The sequence below is a fragment of the Zeugodacus cucurbitae genome, chromosome 2, assembly GCF_028554725.1.
Source record: "Zeugodacus cucurbitae isolate PBARC_wt_2022May chromosome 2, idZeuCucr1.2, whole genome shotgun sequence".
Taxonomy (NCBI): domain Eukaryota; kingdom Metazoa; phylum Arthropoda; class Insecta; order Diptera; family Tephritidae; genus Zeugodacus; species Zeugodacus cucurbitae.
Genome location: NC_071667.1, coordinates 46,787,356 through 46,804,103, shown reverse-complemented (window position 1 = coordinate 46,804,103; position 16,748 = coordinate 46,787,356). Strand labels below are relative to the sequence as shown.

The 16,748-nt window shown below is 38.5% G+C and overlaps 3 protein-coding genes across 5 annotated transcripts; 2 read left to right on the top strand and 1 right to left on the bottom strand.

Moving 5' to 3' along the window:
- The first annotated feature begins 498 nt into the window (after nt 1-498).
- On the top strand, nt 499-3,782 carry LOC105212351 (nicastrin). The gene is made up of 7 exons (XM_029040230.2): nt 499-681; nt 921-1,019; nt 1,098-1,796; nt 1,859-2,666; nt 2,721-2,938; nt 3,010-3,220; nt 3,610-3,782. The coding sequence occupies exons 1-7, from the start codon at nt 621-623 to the stop codon at nt 3,632-3,634; spliced, it is 2,121 nt and encodes a 706-aa protein (XP_028896063.2). The 5' UTR covers nt 499-620; the 3' UTR covers nt 3,635-3,782.
- Nucleotides 3,783-4,546: 764 nt separating this feature from the next.
- LOC105212352 (histone deacetylase 11) lies at nt 4,547-14,588 on the bottom strand. Of its 3 annotated transcripts, none has more exons than XM_029040231.2 (6): nt 14,454-14,588; nt 7,745-8,013; nt 7,570-7,680; nt 7,045-7,511; nt 6,811-6,919; nt 4,547-6,731 (listed from the first exon to the last, which is right to left on the bottom strand). In XM_029040231.2, the coding sequence occupies exons 2-6, from the start codon at nt 7,976-7,978 to the stop codon at nt 6,576-6,578; spliced, it is 1,077 nt and encodes a 358-aa protein (XP_028896064.1). In that variant the 5' UTR covers nt 7,979-8,013; nt 14,454-14,588; the 3' UTR covers nt 4,547-6,575. The 3 variants fall into 3 exon arrangements, with proteins under 3 accessions (XP_028896064.1, XP_011182555.1, XP_028896065.1); XM_011184253.3 differs by lacking the exon at nt 14,454-14,588 and adding an exon at nt 8,151-8,288; XM_029040232.2 differs by lacking the exon at nt 14,454-14,588 and having other exon boundaries at nt 7,045-7,442; nt 7,745-8,099.
- Nucleotides 8,321-14,695, top strand: LOC105212431 (DNA-directed RNA polymerase II subunit RPB1-like). The gene is made up of 8 exons (XM_029040229.2): nt 8,321-8,671; nt 8,737-9,543; nt 9,611-10,291; nt 10,375-10,794; nt 10,852-11,584; nt 11,650-12,228; nt 12,359-12,934; nt 12,993-14,695. The coding sequence occupies exons 1-8, from the start codon at nt 8,321-8,323 to the stop codon at nt 14,660-14,662; spliced, it is 5,817 nt and encodes a 1,938-aa protein (XP_028896062.2). The 3' UTR covers nt 14,663-14,695.
- Nucleotides 14,696-16,748: the final 2,053 nt, after the last annotated feature.

Sequence of the window (16,748 nt, the reverse complement as noted above, 5' to 3'; positions counted from 1 at the left end):
TTTAAATGAAATATATAATGGAATGTATTAAAAAAAAAATAATAAATTCCCTATTTTTCAACATCTGAAACACACCTAACCCCTTAAAGGGTTATTGCAAATAAAAGAAAAATTCTCGAAAGATTTCAAGAAAATAATAATAATATAAATATATGATAATATTTGTAAGATCATTGATTTCAAGTAGTCTTACTACTTATACATACATATATGAATTTGATGCGGCCAAGTTGACTGAAAGGGTCTGCTATGAAAAGAATCTAGTTTAAGCAACTAGTTTGGTTTTGGGAAACATGACAACAAGGCAATTATTAGAAAGACACTTTTTGTTTTTCAATTTCAAAATTTTCCTTGAGCTGACATGAAATAAATACTTGATTATCTAGATTAAGATCTAGATGACAGAATATAATTTGGAACGATAGGTGAATACCCTTAATCGGTTTGCAAAGGAATATCACTTAACATACTCTTTGCATTATACTCTGTTGCATGCATTGAACGTACTGTTTGGCATTTATCGCAAAAGAAAACAATTGTCAGCTGCAGCAAATAAAAACTCATTCAATATTTTCGCAAATCTTTCTTATCCAACACAATTAAAGCGGCTGAAAGGGAAAATGGATTTACGAACAATCTTTTTTTGTATCTTGCAAGTGATTAGTTTTAATATGTTACTTGGTAAGTTTATAATGTTTTTAATGGTTTTGGTTTTATATATTTCACTTTCGATTTTTGTAAATTGTTGCTTGCACAAAGCCATTACAAATCTTAAACAAAAATTTTACACCGGATTAGAGAAATATTGACTTTGTATTTATTATAAATCTATGAGTAGGAGTTAAATTTCGATTACAATGACTCATTTTTCAATCGCATTTGTTATCTTACAATATTTTACTACCCACAATAACTAATAGCAAGCAAAAGCCAACGCTTAAAAGATATAATGTACGAACCACTAAGTGGAGCCAGCTGTTTCAGACGTCTCAATGGAACACATCAAACGGGCTGTTCATGTGAGTTTTATTTCAAGTTGTATAAGTACATGCGCTACTGTACACAATAACTAATTCTTTACTTCTACTCTGTAACAGCTAGCCAATTTGGTTCTGTAGGCGCACTACATCTTATACAAGTTGTGGAAGACTTTGAATTTTTACTACGAAACCCACCTGCGCCGCCATATGCGCCCATGATACCACCGCACCTCTTCACACGGCAAAATATGCTGCGTTTAAAAAACGAAGCACAACATAATATAACTGTAGTACTGCTGATCAACGACAATGAGAAGATGACACAATTTTCACATGAACTCACCTGCCCGAATCAATATAGTGGTATATTGCTGCCAAATAGTAAAGAAACAGCGACTTGCGATACCCGTAATGCTGAGAATGCATGGAATCCTTGGGGCACAGGACTGTTATATGAAGATTTTCCATTTCCCATTTATTATATAGCAAATGAGGAAGAAGTCTACAAGCTGAAATCATGCTTTCAAAAGTTTAATAATTTTGACTATAGTGGGCATGCTACACGTAGTCTGTGCGCTGTTGAAGTAAGTACTTTTATGTTTGCCGCCGTCAATTCTGAAGTGTGTATGCGTCGTTCGAATGATTCTATATTGAACAACATCGCACAATCCACTTTTTGCGATCCCTTGGAAGGAGAGAATGTCTACGCTACTATGTACCCACGTAATTTATCAACTTCAGACAATACTGATCCTAGCGAAAAATTTATTTTAATAACTTGTAGAATGGATACGGCCTCAATGTTTGATGGGTTAGGTAAGTAATCCATACAACAATATATTTTTATCATAAACATCTTTGAATCACTCGTTTTCTAGGTTTGGGCGCTATGGACTCGCTGACAAGCTATGTGACATTGATAAGCATTGCTAACACACTTAAGCAATATCTACCTCATAACTACTCGGACTTAACTAAAAAACTGAACATACTCTTTGTTATATTCAACGGTGAATCATTTGATTATATCGGCTCACAACGATTTGTCTACGATTTAGAAAACTTGGATTTTCCATTACACGCAACTCAAACAGCGCCAATTTCTTTCGAAAATATTGAGTTAATGATCGATATTGGTGTACTAGATGAAATCTCGACAATAAATGTGCACACCTTAAATACATCTGCACAGGCTGAATCGTTTGCAGCTGCATTAAATTCACAAAGTCAAAACTTCGATATCAAATTTGAATTAAAGGTGGGTACAAATATACCACCGACATCGGCGCAATCATTTCTGCGCACAAAGCCTTATTTCCCTGCCATCATATTGAATTCAAAGCCGCAGAACAAATACTATCACTCCATATATGACAACGCGGCAAATGTTAATTACACATATGGCAACTACACCGAACAAAATTACACAAAACTGTTGTCAACAGAGGATTCATTGCAATATTTCTCAGCTGATTCAGTGCAAATGAAAATACGCAATGTGTCCACGAGTGTAGCCTTGGCACTGTCACAAATGCTCTTTAGCAAAGGTCCGCTCGAGAAAGGTTACGCTAGTCCCTTGTTAGTGGATGAACTACTTCATTGCTTTCTACAGTCGGCTGATTGTAGACTGTTTAAAGATGCTTCACCAGTGAATAGCCCGGCAGGACGACCAATCCCACCATCACGGTATGTGCACTATCAATAGCTAAATTGAAATCGTTAAACATAAAATATTTACAGTTATATCAGCGTTAGTGGTAGCCCTGTGGCACAGGAGACAACTGGTTGGACATACCGCGTTTTAGGTTTACTGCTGTCAACTGAAGTAGCTGATGTCGTGGAAGAAAAGTGTGGACCACTTCCACTGCGGTGGATAACCGGTCAAAAGGGCACTGGCGAATGTCGAATAACGACACAGAACCTTAGTCATGCGCTCAGTCCCGCGTTTTTAATAGATGGTACGCCAAACACAAACGAATTGGGACCCCGCAATCATTTTTTTAATTAAAATATTCGTCTGTCTTGCTAGGTTACGACTGGAAATCGGGCCAATACTCAACATGGACCGAATCAACCTGGTCCAGTCTCAAAGCGCGTATGTTCCTACGGCCATCAAGAGTACACGAGCTCGTCACACTCTCCATTGGCATTGTTGTGTTGATCATTTCATTTTGTTTAGTCTACATTATTAGCAGTCGCACAGAAGTGCTTTTCGAAGGCGCCACAACAAGTTCCGATGCGTAAGTAACCCTACATAGGATCTTGGGTATAATGGCTTATGTGGCATGTTTACTTTTTACAAATCATAAATTATTAATGAAAATTGTATCTTGCATCTGTACATAGAGTATTTCCAATTTGTCAAACCGTTCGAATTTGAAAGCATTCCCGTATATCAGTAACGAATTTATCTATTCCATTATGTCTGATTTATGATATTACATGTATTGTACGTATGCGTATTTATTTTGAATTGATTGCATGGTGATTGAGTTATTGCAAATGTGTTTAATTGTACAACAAACGTCATCAAAGCTGGATTACATTGTGTATAATAATTTGTTTGAAATAAGTTATTAACTCAAATTTGATTGTTAACAGATTTATAATACTCTTTGCCTTTTTCTAGGTTAACGGCTCCGACTGCGTGTTAATAACCAAAACAAACGCAAAAGCAATTCGTCGTAAACATGTAAACATAAATGACAAGACCGTCTCTCTAATTCAAATTATTTATGCATATGCTTAATATGAAATGTCGATAAAAAAATAATTAATGTAAAGTCTACTCATAACCATCATCACAAATCCTCTACACTATTGTCCCGTCTATTACGATTAACCGCTAGAGCATTTCACCATCAGCATACACTAGAGCACTCGTTAATTGGTAACAAAATGCGTACAACTCGTCGACACAAGCTGATGCATACTGAAACGCACACTACTGTTGCCGTACATACTATACTAAAAGACTGCTGCCAAGTTGTTACATTTTTACCGAAAGAGAAACCATGATATCATAAAATATAATAAATAAAACGTGAAGATCTAAAGTAATTAATCTAACTGATAAGCTATGCTGTTCTTAAATTAAATTAAAGTTTTTGTTAATTATATGCGTGAAAGCATAGTTTAGGAAAACTAAAATGAATATTTTCTTAAGAAAAGTAAATTAATGTAAACATATTTTGGAAACAAATTCTTACTTATGTGAATGCACTTTTTATCACGTGTGTGCACTTGGTGTATGTCCCATTAGTTTACAATCATTTAAGTTTGTTTTGTCATCTAAATGTACATCTATAAGTTAATACGATATTCCAATTCATAACTAGTTAACTTTGTACTACACAATATGCACTTAACGCAATTTCCATTTTCCCAAACGGATTTATATATTTGATACTCAAGATATAATTATTAGGTTATATTTATGTATATGCTACTCTATTAAGACGAAATAAATAATTCATATGTACATACATATATTAGCGCTTAAATAAAACAATAATGCAATAAGAAGACATCTCTATACACAACTGCTCACCTTATTTTATTATTGGTAATATAAAACAAAGTTAAACATTTAAACAGTTCGAAAAGAGTTTTATCATGGAAATGCATTAACACGCGCATACAATGTGTTTCTAGTATGAACAATAATATTATGTGTAAACTGCTAATTTATGAGAATACAAAATAAAGCCAAACTAATTTTTATGAACTGAACGAAATATTCTTTGTGTCTTGGATTTTTTTTAAACGAATTATCTACTATTTAAGATCCAATATTGTCGCTAATTGTCAATTTCAACTTAGGTTAGGTTAGATGTGCCTGTTATGCTCTTTGTAATAGTTGATTATTTCCCTGTACAAATCCTTTTATCGGCATAGGAGATGTGCTATATATAGTATCTTCATCTACTTCTTAGCAGCTTCTTCAGAAATTATTGTAAGGCATACCCATTATGTTGGTGTTTCTTCCAAACAGACAGTGACCTGCTAATACAATAGAGGTAGAATTCTTACTACCTCTATTGTATTAAAATATCAATAGTCGACATGTGTGGCTCTTATTTCCTTCATGCCACGTTTGTCAATGTCAAGTCAAGGATGGTTTTCACCGAGATTCTCCTATAGATATTCTATATATTCCGTAGATATCCTATATTCTTGGAGGTTTATCGTGAAATATAATGTTAGTACCACTAATAGCTTAAGGCATAATTTCACTATCTTCCATAAGTTCGTAAGAGTAATTCAGTAATTTTTATACCGCTTGGCTATTTGTGATTCTAAATATATTTCTTGTTGTAAGCAGTATGTTTGACAGAACGAGAAAGCACTCATTAATTGCAGTAATCCCCGCTTGGAAGATATTGCTGTGATCCGGTAGCCGGAACACAATTCAGGTATCTAATTTTTCTAAAAAAAATAATACCCCCACTCGTTTGCATAGTTTGAATATTTGTCCACCTCACACTTTTCCCTCTATCTCCAGAGGTGAAGACAATGTTCAGGTCAGAAATTAGAATTACTTCCAAACGATTACAAAAGTTCGTTATATTTGGTAGAAACGTGAACTTGCAGAGTACATTAGAATGCCCCTTATTGCAACTTACCGATTTCGATGCCTATTGCTTACATAATAGGTCTATAGATAGTAAATACAGGCAGGCGTTATTCTAAGAGTTCCACTGATACATATACTTTATGCTCTTTGTAAACTTTCTCTACGCTTTAGTGAGCCCTTCTTTTTCAGGAATAAGTAGTAAGATTTTCTAAGTATAACAGTCCACATTCACGAACCGCTTCGATTTCGGATTTTTCCTCCACAGATAAAACAAATGGTATATTAATTTTGAGAGTCTGTCCACTAGTTCAGACCTAGAAGAGTACTTAGAGCATGGTCTGCATCGTGGCCCTTTTTCGTCTCCAAGTCGGATTTTGCTACGGTTTCTTAGTATGATTTGACGAGTTATCTCCTTTCCCCTTCTGATCAGACTCTGGTTCCAGCTGCCGCTGTTGTTGTTGTTGCCTTACTGGAGGAACTGGAACCGACCGACCTCTTCTGGTGTTTTAATAATACCGTTACCGCCGGGAATTGTTTTGGCAGGGGATGTGTACCTACGTGTATACTTATGAATTCTTATTTATTATTATTTCAACTTTTTCTTTTAACTTAGACACCATTTTCAATAATTATAATGGTAATGTGTATAGAATAAAAAAAAAAATAATAATACAAAGTTTAATTTGACTTTTTTTTATTTATTAAATTTTTTATTATTAACTTTTCCAAATTTTGTTAAGAGAATCTGAATATTACAGCACAAATTTAGATAGAATTATATGTAGCTTTGTATATTTAATTTCACAAATCTATAGAATTGTATACGTACAATTAAATTTCTTACTAAGGACATTTTTAACACCCATTTACTTAAAGAAACCCTATTTTCATAAGCATAATTATATTTCATTTGCGTTAATGCTATTTCAACGAAGCACTACAAATTGCAATTGCTCAATGTCACATTTTCAGTTCTTTTGTTTCAGATTTTATTAAATTACAAGACTTAAATGAAGAATTTAGTAGACAAGCAAGCCTTTCGTTTTAAGATTGACAATCGATTCCGCAATAACTTTAGCTGATGACTTCAAATAACCGCCACTGAGCAACATTACTATTGGAATACGTTCTTCACGACATGTAGCAAACACAAATTGATCACGTTCCATAACACCCTACATAAAGTGATATAAGCAACAGAAAACATTACAAATGTAAATAAAATATGTATATATGTAGTTTACATATACATACTTCTGGTGTAATAGATAAAAGTCCCAAAGGATCGCCTAAAAGTATATCCGTACCAGCATTATACACCAATAAGTCGGGACGGAACTCACTCAAAGCGTATTTGAATGATCTATGGCAATATAATGAATTAAATTTTATTAGAAATTAAAATTCATTTAAAACGAATTTAAGAGAAGACAACATGAGAGTGACGAATTAAAATGGATAAACTATCAATTTAATGTAACTTATTACCTTTTCAATTTCTTCAGGTAAGTTTCATCCGCTGTGCGAGGTTTCAGCTCCACCGCACAACTTATAGCCAATTTGGCTTCATGGTCGCGCGGATATATTGAGGCGTTGTACATATCCAAAATGAATACCTTTTCATTCTCGTAAAAATCACGTTCGTGTCCATTGCCCTGATGTGCATCCAAGTCCACAATCATTGCTGTCTCGACATTTGGCTCTTCCTCCAATGTTTTGTTGATAAGCAAAGTAATATCTGCATAGGGACAGAAGCCACCACCTTTGTAGGCACAACAATGATGAAATCCCCCACCCAAATTTATAGCCCATCCATATCGAAGTGCTAGGCTGCCGGCTAAAATAGATCCCGCTGTTTGAAAGCGCATGGGGCGCAAATAACCACGCTGTACCAACGTGTTAGGTACAAAAAATAACAAAGGAATTTCCGATATTTTAGCTGCATTCACACTCCACTTTAATAAAGTGATACGAAGAATTTAACACAAATATTTTTCGATCGAAATATTTTACCTTCAAACTGCGTAAATATTTGCGTGTATGCACCTTTTGAAGCTCAGCCTTTGTTATCTCGCTAGGCTCATAAAAACGTCCGTGACGAAATATTTCATTTTTAAGTAAAAACTGAAACAGCGCAGTTGATTAAGAGATTTTAATAAAAAAATATTAACTTAAAATGAACATTTACTTTTAACACGTGTGCTCCTTTAGCGGCATCGAATGGATGTAATTTTTCCATACCGCAAAATCGCACTCCATAACGGCTTGAGTATACAATTGGTGTTTTAAGAGAATCGTCTTCCTGTTCCTCATCCGATTTCCGTTTTCCAACTTGTTCTGATTGTTCGTCATCCTTCTCGCGCATTACCCAAACCGCTTCCTTTTGTTGCTCATGATGCACTTTCTCCGTAAAACGTTTCATTCTATATTCTCTGACATGATTTCATGTAAATAATGCTGCAAACGAATTACACTTCTTAAAACATCTGATTTATTTATTTTTCATACACAAGTTTGACGGTTAAGTGACGGAAGTTGCGAAAATGACAAACGTCAAATACAAAAATTAGCGCGTCTATTGCCACTGAACATACCCAACGTAACAGTACAGCTTGATTCAAAATGAAATATCCGCTCTATTAACTCGTACAAAGAGTTAGAGAATTGTGAAAATCTTTGACGAAAATACATTTAAATACATTAAAACAATCAGTTTATCAGATTTTGATTTTATATGAGCAACAGTTGATAATAAAGAAAAGTTATGAATGTTGGTTGTGTTACGCGGAAGGTGAGGGCCATACAATTTGGAGTGCTTTCACCGGATGAAATCAAACGATTATCGGTAACAGAAGGTGGTATCACACGTGCAGTTATCGTGGAAGATGGTAAACCAGCATTAGGTGGCTTAATGGATCCTCGTCAGGGGGTTTTGGATCGGGAATCACGCTGTTTAACTTGTGCCGGTAATATTGTCGACTGCCCCGGACATTTTGGTCATATTGAATTAAGCTTGCCAGTATTTCACATTGGATTCATTTTAAAAACTATTAAAATATTGGGGTGTGTTTGCTTCTCTTGTTCCAAATTATTGGTGTCCCCTACAAATGCGAAGGTACATATGTATATTTCATTAAAATTTTAACAACACTTAAACAAAATGCATATGTTAATAAACAGGTAAGAGAGATGCTGAATCGCACCAAGGCTCGACCACGCATGCGTTTAAGTCTTATGCGTGAATTGTGCAAATCAAAGACAATATGCGAAGGAGGCGAAAATATTGACATTCCCATCACGTGCAACAACGAACGAAACATCTCAGATCATGGCGGCTGCGGACACCATCAGCCGCGTATTACCAGACACAAGCTGGAGTTATTTGCCACTTGGCAACGTTTAACCGAACATCGTCAAGAACGCCAAATCATATTGACTGCAGAACGAGTTTTAGAAATTTTCCGAAATATCACCGACGAAGATTGCATTTATTTAGGTATGGATCCGAAACACTGCCGCCCTGATTGGTTGCTCATCTCAGTAATGCCAGTACCACCACTGTCAGTGCGTCCATCCGTTCTAATGTATGGTAGCTCACGTTCGCACGATGACCTCACACACAAATTAGCGGATGTCATCAAGGCAAACAATGAGCTGAAGAAGTGCATTGAAACAGGCGCTGCAGACCATTTAATTAGAGAGTGTTCATCTCTTTTACAATTTCATGTTGTCACACTTATCGACAATGAAATGCCCGGCTTACCGCGTGCTCTACAAAAATCAGGCCGTCCTTTGAAGAGCATCAAATCACGCCTAAAGGGCAAAGAGGGACGTATACGCGGTAACTTAATGGGAAAGCGTGTAGACTTTTCAGCACGCACCGTAATTACGCCAGATCCTAACCTTAATATCGATCAAGTGGGTGTACCAAGATCTGTTGCGCAGAATCTGACTTATCCGGAGGTGGTGACACCGTTTAACATTGAGGTATTTGTAAAATAATGGGATTATTTATTTATTATATATCTAATATTTGTACCACAATTTTACATAGCTCATGCAAACCTTGGTTCATCGTGGCAACACACAATTCCCAGGTGCTAAGTATATAATACGTAGCAATGGCGATCGCATTGACTTGCGTTTCCACCCAAAACCCAGTGATTTACACTTAGAGTTTGGCTACAAGGTCGAACGTCATTTGCGCGATAACGATTTGGTGATCTTTAATCGTCAGCCAACGCTGCACAAAATGTCGATGATGGGTCATCGCGTCAAGGTGTTACCGTGGTCCACATTCCGTATGAACCTCTCCTGTACCTCGCCTTATAATGCAGATTTCGATGGCGACGAAATGAATTTGCATGTACCGCAGAGCATGGAGACACGCGCCGAAATTGAAAATCTTCACCTGACACCACGACAAATAGTCACACCGCAAACGAATAAACCAGTTATGGGCATTGTGCAGGACTGCTTGACGGGTGTGTGCAAGATGACCAAACGTGATGTCTTCATAACACAGGAGCAACTCATGAATCTGCTCATGCATATGCCGTGCTGGGATGGTGTCATGCCGAAACCATGTATCTTGAAACCGACATTTTTGTGGTCGGGAAAACAGCTATTTTCCTTGATTATACCGGGTAATTTGAATATGATACGCACACATTCAACGCATCCTGATGACGAAGACGACAGTCAATATCGTTGGATATCGCCGGGTGATACAAAAGTACGTATATGAGTCAAATAATCATTATAATTTTTTTAACTGTGTCTTATTTTCGACTTTCGAATTTACTCACTTAACCACAGGTAATTGTCGAATATAGTGAACTTATTATGGGTATTCTATGCAAGCGTACATTGGGTGCAGCCGCCGGGTCTCTCCTGCACATTGCTTACATCGAGCTCGGCCATCAAATCGCTGGTGAATTCTATGCAAATATACAGAAGGTGGTCAACGCTTGGCTGTTACTCGAAGGACATAGTATTGGTATTGGCGACACCATTGCCGATCCGGCCACCTACAAGGAGATACAGAACGCTATTGCCAAAGCGAAGAATGACGTAATGTTAGTAATACAGAAAGCGCATCACATGCAGTTGGAGCCAACACCGGGCAATACGCTGCGTCAAACATTCGAAAATCAAGTAAATCGTATTTTGAATGATGCGCGCGATAAGACTGGTGGCTCAGCAAAGAAATCGCTTACGGAATATAATAACTTGAAGGTAATAACAAAAACGGATTATGAAATAATAATTTATGCACACGCAATCACTTTACAGGCAATGGTAATCGCTGGTTCCAAGGGATCTAACATTAACATATCGCAAGTAATTGCCTGCGTTGGTCAGCAAAACGTCGAAGGTAAACGTATACCGTACGGTTTTCGTAAACGTACAATGCCACACTTCATCAAGGACGATTATGGACCAGAGGCGCGCGGCTTCGTCGAGAATTCATACCTCGCAGGCCTCACACCAAGTGAGTTCTATTTTCACGCAATGGGCGGACGTGAAGGACTTATCGACACAGCGGTGAAAACTGCGGAAACCGGTTACATACAACGGCGTTTGATCAAGGCCATGGAATCGATAATGGTTCAATACGATGGCACGGTACGCAATGCGGAGGGTCAAATCATACAGCTACGTTATGGCGAAGACGGACTCTGCGGTGAATCAGTAGAATTTCAAACATTACCAACCATACAACTCTCGAACAAGGCTTTTGAGAAGCAATTCAAATTCGACGTCACGCAAACACGTAATTTACGCAAATTTTTCAACGAAGAAACTGTACGTGATATCACCGAATCCACAGATATCATTGCACAGCTAGAGGTTGAGTGGGAACAGTTGTGTCGTGATCGCGAAGCCTTACGACAAATATTTCCGACCGGCGATTCGAAGGTGGTGTTGCCATGCAATCTGCAGCGTATGATTTGGAATGTACAGAAGATCTTCCATGTTGACAAACGCTCCACCACTGCGCTCAATCCGTTGGACGTCGTAAAAGGTGTAGCTCGGCTAACAAAAAAATCTATAAGTTTCATAATAATTAATAACTTTTTACTCCTTCAGGCGTACGTGAGTTGCTGAAACAATGCGTAATTGTTGCTGGGTCCGACTACATTTCGCAACAGGCCAACGACAATGCCACCTTCCTCTTTCAGTGTTTGGTACGCTCTACGCTTTGCGCCAAAGTGGTGGCCGAAAGTCATCACTTGACACCGGAATCCTTCGAAATGTTACTTGGCGAAATCGCTACACGCTTTCAACTCTCACAAATTTGCCCCGGCGAAATGGTGGGCGCACTGTCTGCTCAATCGCTGGGTGAACCGGCTACGCAAATGACACTAAATACTTTCCATTTCGCTGGCGTCTCGGCGAAAAATGTTACTTTGGGAGTGCCGCGCTTGAAGGAGATCATTAATGTATCCAAACGTCCACGTTCGCCTTCGTTGACTGTTTTCTTAACGGGTAAACCTGCGCGCGATGTAGAGAAAGCTAAAGATGTGCTCTGCCGCTTGGAGCACACAACGCTTAAGAAAGTTACAGCCAATACCGCTATCTACTACGATCCAGATCCGATGCACACCGTCGTACAGGAGGATCAAGAATTCGTTAACATTTACTATGAAATACCTGATTTTGATCCAAGTACGTTTACTGTATAAAAATTTAGGTTATGTTGACCTTTCTTATTTACCTCTAAATCAAGTTTATCTTCAACTGATTCCACTCTATATTTAGCTTTGCTTTAATTGGAAATGTTAATTTTTCCTTCTAGACGAAATTTCGCCATGGCTATTACGCATAGAGCTCGATCGAAAACACATGACCGAAAAGAAACTCACCATGGAGCACATCGCCGAACGCATCGCTGCGTCTTTCGGCGATGACTTGAAGTGCATTTTCAACGATGACAATGCTCCCCGTTTAATAATGCGCATACGCATAATGAACACCCCCAACTCAGAGAGCAAATTTAAACCTGATGACTTGGCTGAGGAGGAGGCGTCGCTTACTCGTTTAGACGACAATATGTTTTTACGCTGCATTGAGAGCAACATGTTGTCCGACATGACACTACAGGGTATCGAATCCATTTCCAAAGTGTATATGCATTTGCCGCAGGTGACCAACAAGAAACGCATCTATATCACGGAGACGGGAGAATTCAAATCGGTGGCTGAGTGGCTGCTGGAGACTGATGGCACAGCCTTAATGCGTGTGCTAAGCGAGCGTAACGTCGATCAAAGGCGCACCTTCAGCAACGATATATGCGAAATGTTTACGGTGTTGGGCATAGAAGCGGTACGCAAGTCGATTGAGAAGGAAATGAATAATGTGTTACAGTTTTACGGTTAGTTACTAATACTATCTACACAACTATTTGGTTTAAATTTTCGTCAATCCGTTAGGTTTGTACGTCAACTATCGCCACTTGGCGCTACTCTGTGACATTATGACCGCCAAGGGTCATCTGATGGCCATCTCACGGCATGGTATCAACCGCCAACAAACCAGCCCATTGATGCGTTGCTCTTTCGAGGAGACGGTAGATGTTCTTTTGGATGCTGCAGCACATGGTGAACGTGACGCTATGCTTGGCGTGTCGGAAAACATTATAATGGGTCAAATGCCGCGCATTGGCACTGGTTGCTTCGATATGATACTGGATGCAAATAAATGCAAACTCGCTATGGAAGTAGATTCTATCAACAACAAGAATGCCTTATTTTATGGTTCGATGTTTACGCCGAATCTTTTACCAGCAAGTGGACGTAGTGGCGTAATTGAGTTCTCACCGGGCCTAGGTGACGGTCTTACACCACAATCGGCGCGGTCTGTTTGTTTCTCGCCTTTGTCGAATATGAGCTCGCCAACTATGACAGTAGATGACTTTTGTAGCTCGCCTTATTCTTCGCCATCAACTGCATCGCTCAAATCATATTATGGCGGGGATTCATACTATTCACCCATTTCACCAGTATATGACCAAAAAACGTTTAGAAGCTCTAATATTTCAAGTAACTGCACCCATTTATCGTGTAGTAATGATTTACTAACCACCATTATGCAGTCTCCTAAGTACTCACCAAGTTCACCAGAGTTTTCACCGCATTATCAGCGATATCTACAAGTTAATTCACCACAATCACCGACAAACAGCAGCAGCACATTTTATTCACCAGACAGTTCAACCATGTCTTACAGCAACGTCACTAGTTCGTCGCGTTATTCACCGACCTCACCCGGTTACTCGCCACAAACTAATAACTATTCGCCCACTTCGCCATCCTATTCACCTACCATAATGAGTTCGAACCGCTGTTGCAGCAGTTTTTCACCAAGCTCGCCAACCACTAATAATGATTCACTATATTCGCCATCTTCACCGCTCAACACACCAGATTCGTTAACAGATAAAATGTCTACAACATCCGATAGTTGCTCCAGACGTACAGAACCCAAGAAATATCGGGCTACACCGTATTTCTATGCCGAAAATAATGGCACCCCTTCAAGCAGTGCAACATACTCACCCACAAGTCCGATCTACGCTCATTACTCGCCATCCAGTCCAAATTTTGTTATGCAAACACCACATTATTCACCGTCCACCCTTAGCTATAATCCTTCGAGTCCCAGCTATACACAAGTCAGTCCATCATTTACTACAAATTCACCACAATACTCGCCGCTAAGTCCGAAAATCAATTATTCTCCCACAATCTCTTCACCGCAAATGCATTTTATTTTACCACGTTCACCACAACAATATTCAGCATCTATGCAGAGTCCACGCTACCCTAGTAGCTCTTCGATTACCTACTCACCAACATCACCAAAACATTCACCAAGTTCCAATCGTTACTCACCAAGTAGCCCGCAATACTCAAGCAGTCCCGCCAGTCCTAATTATTCGACCGCTTCTCACTCAAATGTAGTTTACTCTCCACATAGCCCTAGTTTTTACTCATCCTCGCCTTTGAGTCCCGTGTATAGCTCCAGTGACTCTCCTATGTCTCCTATGAGTCCCAACAGCCCGGCTAGCCCGCAGTATTCCCCGACCTCAAATTGTGAATAAAAGAAAATGAATTTTACACGTTGTACCTGTATTATAATATAGATTTAATATTTCCTTTGAATTTTGAATTGTTTACTGAAATTATTTCTTGATAAATGCCTAGTACTTATTTCCGCTAAGAAGCGAAAGAAATTCGCATTTCATTAATACCTCGTTAAAAATGTTTGATTAAATCTTTTATACTATAATTAAAAACCTGTCGATGACTTTTGAATTTAAAAAATGTATTAATTTTAATTTCTTTATTATCATATGAAATGAATTTATATATATGTTTGTGTTCCTTATTAAATAAATATCTACTAATAATTAATCCATTGATTTGGAAAAAAAACAAAGATTTTGGAAATTTTAAGAGCACAAATTACAAATTTTAAGCTTTAAGGAACCAACCTCTCAGCACGAAACATTTCAAAATACCTTTGAGTGCTCAGTTATTTTGAACTTCTTCCTAATATTATTTACAACATACATCTATACTGCACTACATCATTTCTGTTGCTGATTTATAGGCTATATACTGTAGACTATATACTGTATGGTTTTATTATAAATTTTGCAAAGCAATCATTGAAATTACAATACGAGCTCTAATTTTGATAATATTTAAAGAACAATTTAATTTATATATATATAAATATTTGGCGTAGGAACCGCTTTAAGCGATTATAGCCGAATCCACCAGAGCGCGCCACTCATTCCTCCTTTTTGCTTTTTGGCGCCAACTGGAAACACCAAGTGAAGCCAGGCCACTTTGCACTTGGTCTTTCCACCGGAGTGGAGGTCGTCCTCCTCCGCGGCTTCCTCCAGCGGGTACTTCATCGAATACTTTCAGAGCTGGAGTGTTTTCTTCCATCCGTACAACATGACCTAGCCAGCGTAGCCGCTGTCTTTTTATTCGCTGAACTATGTCAATGTCGTCGTATAAATCGTACAGCTCATCGTTCCATCGTCTGCGGTATTCGCCGTTGCCAATGTTTAGAGGACCATAAATCTTGCGCAAAACCTTTCTCTCGGAAACCCCAAGAGTCGTCTCATCGGATGTTGTCATCGTCCACGCTTCAGCGCCATACATCAGGACGGGAATAATGAGCGACTTATAGAGTTTGATTTTGGTTCGTCGAGAGAGGACTTTACTTTTCAATTGCCTACTCAGTCCAAAGTAGCACCTGTTGGCAAGAGTGATTCTGCGTTGGATTTCAAGGCTGACATTGTTGGTGTTGTTAATGCTGGTTCCCAGATAAACGAAATTATCTACAACTTCAAAGTTATGACTGTCAACAGTGACGTGGGAGCCAAGACGCGAGTGCGCTGACTGTTTGTTTGATGACAGGAGATATTTCGTCTTGTCTTCATTCACCACCAGACCCATACGCTTCGCTTCTTTATCTAGTCTGGAAAACGCAGAACAAACGGCGCGGTTGTTGCTTCCGCTGATATCAATATCATCGGCATACGCCAGGAGCTGTACACTCTTGTAGAAGATTGTACCCTCTCTATTTAGTTCTGCAGCTCGTATTATTTTTTCCAGCAATAGATTGAAGAAGTCGCACGATAGTGAGTCACCCTGTCTGAAGCCTCGTTTGGTATCGAACAGCTCGGAGAGGTCCTTCCCGATCCTGACGGAGCTTTTGGTGTTGCTCAACGTCAGCTTACATAGCCGTATTAGTTTTGCAGGGATACCAAATTCAGACATCGCGGCATAAAGGCAGCTCCTTTTCGTGCTATCGAAGGCAGCTTTAAAATCGATAAAAAGATGGTGAGTATCGATTCTTCTCTCTCGGGTCTTTTCGAAGATTTGGCGCATGGTGAATATCTGGTCCATTGTAGATTTTCCAGGTCTAAAGCCACACTGATAAGGTCCAATCAGTTCGTTGACGGTGGGCTTTAGTCTTTCACACAATACGCTCGACAAAACCTTATATGCGATATTGAGGAGACTTATACCACGGTAATTGGCGCAGATTGTGGGGTCTCCCTTCTTATGGAATTTAATTTAGTTTGCTGAATTACTAAAGAAAAATTTAAGCAATATTAAAGTTCCGTTTATCATCTAATTTAAGACATAGGAACACAATAACTTTTG

Coding starts and splice junctions, on each gene's coding strand:
- LOC105212351 (XM_029040230.2), top strand. CDS start 621: ATGGATTTACGAACAATCTTTTTTTGTATCTTGCAAGTGATTAGTTTT. Junction 682..920: donor TAGTTTTAATATGTTACTTG/GTAAGTTTATAA, acceptor AATAACTAATAG/CAAGCAAAAGCCAACGCTTA. Junction 1,797..1,858: donor CTCAATGTTTGATGGGTTAG/GTAAGTAATCCA, acceptor CTCGTTTTCTAG/GTTTGGGCGCTATGGACTCG.
- LOC105212352 (XM_029040231.2), bottom strand. CDS start 7,978: ATGAAACGTTTTACGGAGAAAGTGCATCATGAGCAACAAAAGGAAGCG. Junction 7,681..7,744: donor AAGGAGCACACGTGTTAAAA/GTAAATGTTCAT, acceptor GCGCTGTTTCAG/TTTTTACTTAAAAATGAAAT. Junction 6,920..7,044: donor TACCTGAAGAAATTGAAAAG/GTAATAAGTTAC, acceptor ATATTGCCATAG/ATCATTCAAATACGCTTTGA.
- LOC105212431 (XM_029040229.2), top strand. CDS start 8,321: ATGAATGTTGGTTGTGTTACGCGGAAGGTGAGGGCCATACAATTTGGA. Junction 10,795..10,851: donor CGGAATATAATAACTTGAAG/GTAATAACAAAA, acceptor ATCACTTTACAG/GCAATGGTAATCGCTGGTTC. Junction 12,935..12,992: donor TAATGTGTTACAGTTTTACG/GTTAGTTACTAA, acceptor TCAATCCGTTAG/GTTTGTACGTCAACTATCGC.